Source organism: Prunus avium, chromosome 7 (genome assembly GCF_965620075.1).
Source record: "Prunus avium chromosome 7, drPruAviu1.hap1.1, whole genome shotgun sequence".
Lineage (NCBI taxonomy): Eukaryota > Viridiplantae > Streptophyta > Magnoliopsida > Rosales > Rosaceae > Prunus > Prunus avium.
In genome coordinates this window covers 3,988,076-3,999,325 of record NC_142290.1, presented here as the reverse complement: position 1 = coordinate 3,999,325, position 11,250 = coordinate 3,988,076, and the positions used below count along the sequence as shown (strand labels likewise).

The 11,250-nt window shown below is 37.2% G+C and overlaps 1 protein-coding gene across 1 annotated transcript; it reads right to left on the bottom strand.

The window, feature by feature from the left end:
* Positions 1 to 250: 250 nt before the first annotated feature.
* Positions 251 to 10,856, bottom strand: BPM4 (BTB-POZ and MATH domain 4). Its single transcript, XM_021959623.2, has 4 exons — positions 10,247 to 10,856; positions 5,331 to 5,676; positions 4,914 to 5,193; positions 251 to 697 (listed from the first exon to the last, which is right to left on the bottom strand). Exons 1-4 carry the CDS (start codon positions 10,633 to 10,635, stop codon positions 429 to 431), a joined length of 1,284 nt encoding a protein of 427 aa, XP_021815315.1. The 5' UTR covers positions 10,636 to 10,856; the 3' UTR covers positions 251 to 428.
* Between the last annotated feature and the right edge of the window lie 394 nt (positions 10,857 to 11,250).

The window sequence follows — 11,250 nt, the reverse complement described above, 5'->3', positions numbered from 1 at the left end:
GCTGACAGGTTTTGCTTGAACCTATTCTGTTGTTACATTGCTGGTTTTAGCATCTTGTCCCCATCCGAGCACTCTGATAATTCATTAATAAGTTTCTCTCGTATCATTGAGGTTCAATTTGTTTGTGTTGGTGTGTTGGTGTGTGCATTTGGTTGATTGCATCAAAATCAAACCTAGAGTTCTCTTTTTCTTCCATAACAACCCGAGAACTAAAAATTGTCCGTGCCAATGTTTGCACTTGAGACATATATACCTCAGTCCACTGCATCACATTTCATCACTGATTCAACATACAATAGAATACAGATTTCAAAGTACGAGTCTTTGTTTTGGGTTCTTTTTCCCTCTTTGTACATTCCTATCACGGTTTTCTATTCCCTTTCATTCCATATGTGTAATGAAAACACCAATTCAAGACATTTACCATATCAACCTTCTTGCCCAGGACTCATACCTCTTGCATCACCACCATCAGAAGACTGGACCCAGAGGCTTTGACCCCTCTCTCCTACATCTTCCCAGTTATGTCTACGCCTATCAGTTGTATCCCCACCATCAGAAAACTGGGCCCAAACGCTTCGACTCTTTCCGCCTCCGCTTAGTTCCTCCTCAGTTCCTGCAACTGTCTTCAAAAGCTCTGACTGCAACAGTGGGCAGTTCTCCTTGAGCAACTCAAAACCATCTGTTTCCATGACGGCTGCATAAAAAATAATAATTTAGAATGTGGTTATAGTAAGTGTAAACAGAGGACTATAGCATGTAAAAGTAATAGAAACTTTAGATTCCTTTGCTGATTCCAGATTTGGAACTTCTGAACCTCCTGAACAGAAGAATAATTTTGACATTAATTTATGCAGTTGAGATTTGAATTACTAAATTCATAGATTACAGTTAGCCAAAAAAAACAATGAAATTATTGATTTATTGTATTGAATGGGCAGAAAGGAAGGGAGTGCCGATGGCTATAAATAAGGATTCATTGCATAGAACTAAATCACCTGTTTTGGCATGCGATATCAACTTACACATGAGTTTACCCCCAAAAAAAGTAGACAGACACTAGTCATAGAGTCAAAATGCTAAAAATTGAATATCAGGCAGTTACCCCCAACCCTCTCATCCTTGTGGAGTGCAGCCTTAAAGATTAGAAGAAGCATGATGCATATACAAGTAAACAAAAGTTCTCCCGAATAATAAGGGACACATGAACCTACTCAAGTCAAAAATCACAAAATTTTGTGAGCATCAGATAATTTTTTTTATGAATAAGTCAATGAGGCAGCCAAGAGACACGTGAAGAAACTCATAAGCTCAAAATTTAGAATCAGGAAATTCCTTATAAGCCTCTCATCCCTGTTGGCCACAGACATAAATATTGGATCAATCATGCAGTATAACTCTCGATCTCTCTCTCTCTCGCTCTCTCTCTCTCTCCCCCCTAAAAGAAAACTTGTTCGATGCCCCCAGATTCTGCAAATTATTTCTCTATTCTGTCATTACTCTGCAAATTGATATTTTGTTCCACACATTTGAATTCATTGAGAAGCTAACTGAGCAATAAAGAATTCAACTACAAAGTAAACTCTTTTTCCAGTTGGTCTCAGACAGTAGGTCAAGGATTATCACTCAACTCCACTTTGGCAATACCCAGGAAAAAACCTGCTTCCCTGAACAGATTGGACCACGGTTTTGCATGCACAAAACAATGAAGAAAGACATGATTGGTACTTTTTCCCTTTTCCCCAGATATAACACACCAGCTTGGAGACAAGCATGCATTCGTTCACTTAAAGTCCTGGACATGACTTTAAGTCCCGTAAGACACAAGGACAACATCCAAATGAAGACGCTGGTATATTTATCAAGTACTAGAGCACCAACTTAGCAGATGACTAGGTATTTAAATTCATGGGAAGAGAGGGTGGCCTACATCAAGCATCCTGCTATCCTGTAACATATTCTAGGCCTACTTTCATTGTGACAAAGATAATTCATGATGGGGACGTGCAACCTCAATGCCAAAAAATAGAGGAAACCCCAAATCCTTATCTTCAGAAACTAGTCCAAGATTTGTCTTTGCTTGAGAAATACCAGCTGAGGGAAGTGGAGCGTTGGGGGTGGGGGAGGTTGGGAGGTATGGTGGGGCTGGGTTAATTTTTTGTTCCAACTTTTAATTTTTATGTTATTTTATTCTTTTATATATAAGATTTTAAATTTTTTAATTAATTTAAACTGGAGGCCACATCAGCTGAAAAAATGGGACCTATGTTGCCACGTCAACATTTAACGGACTTATTAACAGTAAGAGTAGCAGATGTACCTATATGTACGTTTTTCGTGAGTTTGTGTATGAATTTGTAGAGTCCTACAAGTTTGGGTTCCAATTTGAAATGACTGTCAAAGTTTGTAGGGTTTATGCAGTTAACCCTAACAAATAATTTACTATGTATTTTAGGTTCATTATCTTTGAGTCTTTCTATGTAAAATTATTAATGTTTTAGGTTGCATGATTCTATCTTTCCACATTTTTAAGTGTATTAATTTGGGTCTTTTAAATGATTCTGTATTAATGACTACAAAAGGAACTACTTTGTAGGGTTTGAAAGTAAGTTAACAGTGAAAGAAATTAAAGTTCTCACTCATATGTGAAGAGTATTTATGGGGTGAGTGCTAATGGCTGGGATGCTAATGTTTTATCTAGTGGCTCGTCACAAACCGTGGAAGGGCATCTCTAGTGGTTATCCTGCGTTTCTTTAAGGCTGCGAGTTTGTGGTGGGCGGAGGAGATAGGGTGAGATTTTGGGAGGATGATTGGTGTAGGGAAGGTGTGCTCAAAGAGGTTTTCCCCAGACTCTTCATTCTGTCCAGCAAGCAGCATTCCAGTATTTCTTCTGTTGTGAGTTCCAAGGTGTATCCCGACAATTGGGATTTCGGATTTAGAAGGCACCTTACTGTGGGGGAGATTGATGAGGTGACTAGGTTACTGGTTATCCTGGATGGCGTTAGATTGATTCCCTCTAGGAGGGACAACAGAAGGTGTAAGTCGGATCACTCTGGGTTATACTCGTGCCATTCTTTTTGTTCCTTCATTCAGGATAATGGTTCTGCGGAGGAGTTCCCTCCTTAGCCTCAAATTTGGAAGGCTAAGAACCCCCCAAAGGTTAAAATTCTTCTATGGCAGATTGCCATTGGAAAAGTAAATACTTGTGACACTTTGCAGAGGCATCACCCCTTTATGTGCTTATACCCTCACTGGTGCACTCTTTGCAATATGGACGGGGAAAGCGCGGATCATCTGTTCATTCACTGTCCCTACTCCTTAAAGGTGTGGTGGTTACTTCTGCGGGAAGTTAATGCTGCTTGGGTTATTCCTAAAGGCTGCTTACAGCTGTTATCCTACAAGATTGATGCGCTGGGTAGGGGGAAGAAAGCTAAAGTTCTGTGGGGTTGCTTGGTGCATGCAGTGTTTTGGAACTTATGGTTGGAGCGTAACAGAAGAATTTTTAAGGACTACCAAGGGCGTGGGGGTGGCTGAGATTTGGGATAGAGTGAAGTTTTGGGCAGCTTTATGGGCTTCGGTTACTCCTGTCTTTAAGGATTTGGCTGTCTCTTCTATTATACAAGATTTGTTAGCGGTTGTGAAGTGATGTGTTGCTCTTTTCTTTTTTCATGGGTGGCCTTTTTGTTTGCTTTTGTCCTCTTATCCTTTGTTTGTTTTGGTCTTGAGGTTGCTGTTTACTTTTGTTTTGCTCTTGTGGATTCCTAATCCACTTGCTTGTTTCTTTGTTTATCTCTTTGAATTTATAAAGTTTCTATTCAAAAAAAATTTGTGAAGCATGAGTTGACTAGGAGTGATTCCCAGACACCTTTAGTGTGATTCCACAGGCTGGTGTGACACGGAACTTTTTTAATTTCTGTATTGGAGTAATTCCAATACACCTCTGGTGGGAAACAAAAGGAAACCTCCTTTGGGTGCTAATGTAGAAAATCTCATTTTGAAACTCTTTGATTTTACTCAAAGGAACTTGGAAATCCAAAGGTTACATTAATGGTAAGTAAAAAATCCTCACTGTCTTTTCCAGAAAAAAATAAGTGAAATCAAGAGTCTAGTACTACTTTTTGATAAGGCAGGAGCCAAGTGCAAGTTTAGTTTTGGCTAATACTTGTAAGAGGATGGGAACCCTAAAGTACTAACAAAAGAGTTAAATCACAGTCCTCAAAATCAATATAATCCTAGTTGTGACTTGTAAGAGTATATAACCTATAAAGAGGCAAAAGTCCGAACTTTTTGCAACTGCCAGAGTCCAATTACAGTACCTAGCAGTATTACTATTCGTGAACAGTTTTTTCGGAACCTTTTGTAGGACCATGGGGACACAACCCAAGAACACGAAGTATACAAGACCTAATTAAGAGAAGAAACAAATGCAGAAAATAAAAAGAAACAATATCCTCAAGGACCACTCAAATAGACATCTTAACAGTCAACCTCCCAAGTCATGAGTAAGAAGCACCACATAAATAAGTTGTGAGAACAAGCTTCTAAAGAAAAAGAACTAATTTATGAGAAGTGCTACCTTAAAGACCTTGGGTTCCATATCCACAACAACTATTTCATGATTATCCTCTTCCATTCCATTCAGATATTCTCTTTCGAGATGGAGATATAAGCCACCTATTCTATTTAAGTATAAATATTTGCTTAGACTGATCTGTAGACGGAGCAGAAAACCATCTCGCTTAAAAGTCTACTTACCCCTAATACAACTGCAAGTGGTAAAGCTGAACCCCTGAAGGGGACTTAAAAGGAAAAAATAGCAAACCAATGGCATTTTAAAGTGTATATTGCTAAACAGAACTGCTTATTCTAATACATTAATAGAAAACATGCAATAACAAAAGGGACACACGTACCCACTAGATTTTCGGCAGCAAATTTCAGGCAAACGGATTTTAGATCCATAGCAGAAAAACGATCAGCCAAGGCCAGAATATTGGCAACAGAATTGACAGATATATCCTTGCAGAGAACAGATTCACACATCAGGGCAAGCCTAGCTAAGCCATATTTGTCTGCTGCAGCTAACAACTTTGCAGCTAATTTGTCCGATAAAGATGGCATGCAAGATGAACTTGTTACTGAGAACTCTTCATCTTCAATAAGATTATCTGTATAAATGAAGTGCAGCAAAGCCTGCTCGGCAAACATGAAAGAAATTATGAAGAAAACCAGGATAAATTGGTAAATTACATCAACTTAAATAAACCTAGTTATTTATTCTCAAAAGGATTTATTTTAAAGAAAAAGAACTAATTTCTGAGAAGTGCTACCTTAAAGACCTTGGGATCCATATCCACAACAACTATTTCGTGATTATCCTCTTCCATTCCATTCAGAAATTCACTTTCGAACTCAGGAGACCGAGCAGCCAATACTAGCTTGTGAGCATGAAACTTTACGCCACGCACATTGAAAGTTACATCTGAACCTTCCTCATTCTCCAATAACATACCAAAATGAGCTCCAATATCGGACTCAGGGACATCTATGGAGTGCAATCTTGAACTGTCTATTGCAGAAACCACAACACCAACAGTGCAATTAAGCTTCAAGCAATCGTCCTTAAGGAAAGTCGATGACTCAAGCATAGTGCGTCTGAAAAAACGTTTGTAGCCCCTAAATGAAACATATGCAAATAAGCTTTTTGAAGGGGAAAAAAAATATACAAGAAACGAGTTTAAGGAATCTTATGAAAAATCCTTTAGATCATTTCTGGAAGTCTTGCATGTTTTAGATAACAGTGATGATGAACAAATAAATGACAAAGCAGATGTTACATGCATTCTCCAAAAGTGCACAGTAGAGTGAAGAAACATTGCAAATATGCATTCAGATGTTTAAAATATTACAATACTTAAATATATAGATGCCAGAAAATTCCATGTTAAGCCACAATGTGGAACTAGAAAACCTATGATGCATGCAAGGTTAAAAAATTGTCTATGACACTGGAAATAATGATAGTCAAAATCTACGAAATATTGGTGGAAATATCTATATAAATCATGAGAATCATGGAAATTTTGAAGTAAAACTTTCAGGAAACGTGAAACTATTCAATAATGCACCTATTAAATATGGTATGTAGTATATTTAATAGGTGCATTATTGATGGAGGAGATATCAAACTTGTTGAGGCTGCTGGAGGAGGTGAGATTATTTACATACAAAGAAGATGCAAGAAGATGGTCCTTAGAGCCTTCAGGGCAATTTTCTTGTAAATCCTACTTAAATCGATTGAAAGAAACATACCAGGTAGTCCACCTTGTCTCCTTAAAGTCTGATTTGGAAATCTAAGGTTCCTCCCAAGGTTAAGGTTTTGGCTTAGTTGGTGGTACAAGGGAAGGTTAACACCTGTGATTACTCCAAAGACATAGGCCAGGATCATCTTCATTACCACATTGGTGTATTTTATGCAAGAATTCGGGGGAGAGTGTGGATCATGGTTTCTTAGCTTGCCCTTTCCGCTGGAGGATATGGTTCTTTTTATTTAATGAGATTAATATTTGTTGCGTTGTGCCAAAAGACTTTCTCTTTGTTGGGTGCGAAATTTAAAATATTGGGTGGTGGAAAAAAAAGGCTAAATTATATGGGGGGTGCATGGTGATGGCTATCATTTAGGTTATCTGGTCAGAAAGGAATCAGTGGGATCTTTGAAGATGTTAAGGAGATGGAAATGGAGGAGGTGTGGGAGAAGGTCAAGTATTGGGCAGCGATTTGGGCATCCGTTTCACCTGTTTTTCGGAATACATCTCTATCTGATATCATTCTAGATTGGAAAGCTGTAGTGTCTTGGATGTTTTTGGTTTCTTAGATGTAATTTGTCAAATTAGTGTTCTTTCCTCTTCTATTCCTGGTGGAATACTTGTCTACTTTACTGTACAGAATCTCTTATGAAATAAAATTTCATCTTTTCATTTTTTTAAGAAAAGCACCCATTATCTACAACAAATATATGGCATGTAAAGTGAAAACAATCCGTGTTGTGGACTTCAAACAGATCATAATTACCTAAGTTAGCTAATTGGTGGACTAATCAAATATGACATAATTATAATATTTACTAATTTATCCATACTAAAGGCAGCAAGAATGTAATGTATGTGCAATATAATGGAACATAATGGAAGTTGTTGTAGTGTGGTGAAAGTTATAATACAAAGAGAGAAAGAGAGATGTGAGAGATAATATAGGGTGAGATACTTCAGCTGTTTTTTCTAAAACAGAAATATTTTAAATGTTTGATTCTGTACTATTTTATCCTCTTTAATGTGATTTTCCTTCAATGGTTTTCTTAAACAAAGGATTATTTTTAAAATTTCACCAAACTTGAAGTTCTACCTTATGATTATCTTATAGAATTATAGATACTTATTAAACGAAATTAAACTTGTATAAAATTAATTGGTATAAACAAAATTAATCGTTACAATCAATGTGTAAAATATCCATCGATACATGGAGCTTCCATCGAAATTCCATGTTTTGATGCCACTGATATCAATAAGTGGTGGAATGAGATCACCCAAATCTTGATATATGTCACTGAGATGTCGATGGATTTAAGCGCATTGTGTGAACTTTTAAGATATTCTCAATAGTTTCTGTTCTTGATACTATTCCAGCTACGGCCTAGTGAATAGCCTTTCAAAAGAGCCACCCTTAATAAGCAAATTTGGTAGTAGGAATGCTAGCCGAGTACTCTAATCTTGACTTAACTTGTAAATAAAGTGTCAAGGTTTGTGTGGCGTAAATAAAAAATAGCAATTGTACACAACAGAATGCATAATGAAACTAATAAGTTTTTGCACTTTGATTCAAGTTTGGAGAACATATATGTGTCTGGATGTTATTACCGTGCGGACACCATTGTAAACAGGGGGGAAAGCAAGGAGGGGTAGTAGAAAATACATGGCGTCCCCACGGTAATAGCATCCGGACATCCGCATAGGAGAACTCTGTATATATATATATATATATATATATATATATATATATTATCATGGATGTAGTATTATATGAAATTTACTAGTTTAATTTATGCATTATTGATTTGTTTAGCATTGCCTTAAGTTTCAAGCAAAACATCTTCCCTCTAAAAGTGTATACAAAACCTTCATGTTGTCAAATTAATTTCCATTGTTACCCTAAATTTTACCAATATGTCAATCAAAATAGACACTTCCACTAATATTTTTATCAATATGATTATGAACTGCTGGTAGTGACGTTTTGATTCTTGATTTTAATTATCATAGTAGCTAGAAAAACCTTTAAATTAAATGTAAAATCCTGAATCCAATTAATGAAAAATTAGTGAAAATTTATTTGTATTTCTAATGATAATAAGAATATTGAATGAAATAGAATTGCCTTTCAGTCATTCCATAATCATTACCTTCTTCCTTTAGTGAAGCATGTAAGATAGGTGAACCTCATTAGCCTAAAAACTATCAAGGCCTGATGTGTGACTTCACCTTAATTGAATAATACAAGACTGCTACCCTCAATCTTCCCCATTGCATACACCAGATTTGTTAATTACATTAAAATTTTGTATTTTGATATTAGGTTCTCGATTGATTACACAACTTATCTTCTCTCCAATTTCCTTGTTTAGAAGATCAAGCCCCTCTCTCACTCCCTAAACCCTTTGACTCTTTCATTTGCAACGGAACAATGGCAGCGAAGAAAATTGAGAAACAGCCAATCAATCCTCCTATTCCTTCAATTTATGAAAAAATTGCTCAACTATTTTACATTTCACTTATATCACTTAAAGCACCATGCCCACCGCCGCCTATTCAAAACTCTTTTACTAACCTCCCCCCTTTTCTTATAAATCATTAAATAAGAACCAATTAAGTACCTTGCCCCCTTTGTTACCTAAAGAGGAAAAGAAATTGAAGTCTCACTCCAATGTGTCAGAGGAGATGTACTGTGTAGCACTAGGTGATTGTACCCATATGTGGTGAGCTGGCAGTTGGTTGTATTAATTAGGAATTGGTTGTGTTGGATTTGTTTTCAACAAGATTATTTTGTGAAGCTATTAAAGTTGAGGTTATGGACACTTGTATTATTTAAAGGCTGAAGTGCAGCACATTTTGCCCAAGTCTTAAATGATTCACAATCCTTCTACTGATTTCAATTTTTAAATAATCTTCTTCAACTTCTACATACCAAATAAGTATGAACAGCATCATTAAAAGCTACAACAAACTTGTTCTGGCCCATATCCACACACACACACAGAAAACAGAAACAAAACAAAAAAACAAAAAAACTCAAAACATCAGATATTAAGTGTGCTCCACATGCATTATTTTACCTAGACACGCATTCCACCCATCCAACTACTACATACTCAAAAATACAATCACAAATTCACCTTTTCAGCTCATTGTCACCAAATCCATCTCACCCTGCATATACTATAGGGAACACAGGGTTCGAAGGCTAAATTCATATGATTTGTAAGTTGCAATACCAATTCAATTATTTTGAAGCGTATGTGAGCACATTACTTCTAAGTCCTAACCTACTTCAAGATGCAAAGTTTGGATGTCTTTGAACTCTCCTTCTCAACAGTTGATACTTTCAGGAAGTGGTCTAGTAGAATAAAAAAAAAAAGGTCTCAATGGTGTGGGCTGGGTAAACCAGTGTAATAATGAGCCTACTAGTAATGCTGTTCCTTTGGAGCTTTTGACATGAAGGGAACTAGAGGGTCCAGTCTTTGGATCTTATAGTAGAGGGGATGAACAAGACCGCTAAAGAAAATAAAACAATATATGGCATGGTTCTATCATTCCGTAAGAGGTGGTCCTCCCCCTGGTGCAGTTTGCACAAGCTTCAGAACTTTTCTCTTATGGAGATCTCCAAATCGATGAAAGTTGGACTTCCAAAGATAGGATGAGGGTTCTAGAGCTGAGCTGAGTTTAAATTAGCAATTGCTACATTTATGTAACAAAATGCTTAGATTCCTCTATTTCTTGTAAGTAATAACATCCAATAATCACTACTATCAGAAACAAGCTTCATATTTAAAAAAATTCCAAGAAAGAAAATATTCAATCTCCAAAAAATTCCAAACAAAACCCAGAACCAATCGAATTATGAACAAAAGGAAAAGCAAAAATTCAAAACCAAAACATAAAAAACTACCCAAAAAAAAACATTTGATACTCACCACATGCTACCTCTATACTTGAGCGTGTAGGGCCCGCTTTCCAGAGAGCGATCGAAATGGCTATGGACCTTGTGCTTGCCATGAGTACCTTGATCAACCAGAGTGAGCTCGAAGAGAGCTCGCACGTCGGTACCTTCGCTAGCTAGAGCAATGAAGACGGAGACATAGGCGGAGTTGTCCTCCGGGTTCTTCCCATCTGGGTAGAAATAGATGGCCCATTGGAAGCCTCCGACGGTGAAAGTCTCACTGGCAATGTGTTTGCCGACGCCAATTCCTTTGGCCAACGAATAGCCTTTGATGACGAAGTTATGGGAGCCGTTGACGGTCTCCGTGACGAAGCGCGAGCTGGAGGGAGAGACCAGAGGGCTCTTGTGTCTGTGTGAGAACATTTGGGGTTAGGGAAGAAGAAGAAGAAAAGGGTTTGCAATTTGAAGGTCAAGTTAGGTCAGCTTGGAGATGGAAGACATCAATTTGTCCGATCGACTTTTGCAGAGAAGAAATTTGATGGTTTTTGTTGTTTGCTGGTATATGATTTTCTTTGCATTTGCAGGTCTATTTTCTCGAGTGAGCCAAGTTTCAGGTGAGAGAAAGGGATATGAATTCGCCTATTGCCCAGGGACCTGAAAATGAAAGATATTGTCTTGAATGCCCCTGGAATCTAAATTTATTGCTATCTGGGCCTTGTCATCTACTTTCTTTTGTCCAATTTTTCGAAAATTCTTTTTTGTTTTTTATTTTTAATACAAGCGAAATTCTAGGAAAACTAGTTTAAGGTCAATTAAGACATTCCCTCTCCCCTCTTCATTGGTCAGAAAAAATATCTTTTTTTTTGGGCGGGGGGGGGTGGTTGGGGGGATGGGGGGGTGTTAGTAGAACTTTAGTGAAAAGCGAGAAAGTTTGAGGGATTTGCTTTTTCTTTTCAATTGCTTGTTGCCCTATTATAATATTGTGTATTTCTATTATAAATTTATGGAATGTGGATGATCACCATAACATCCATTACC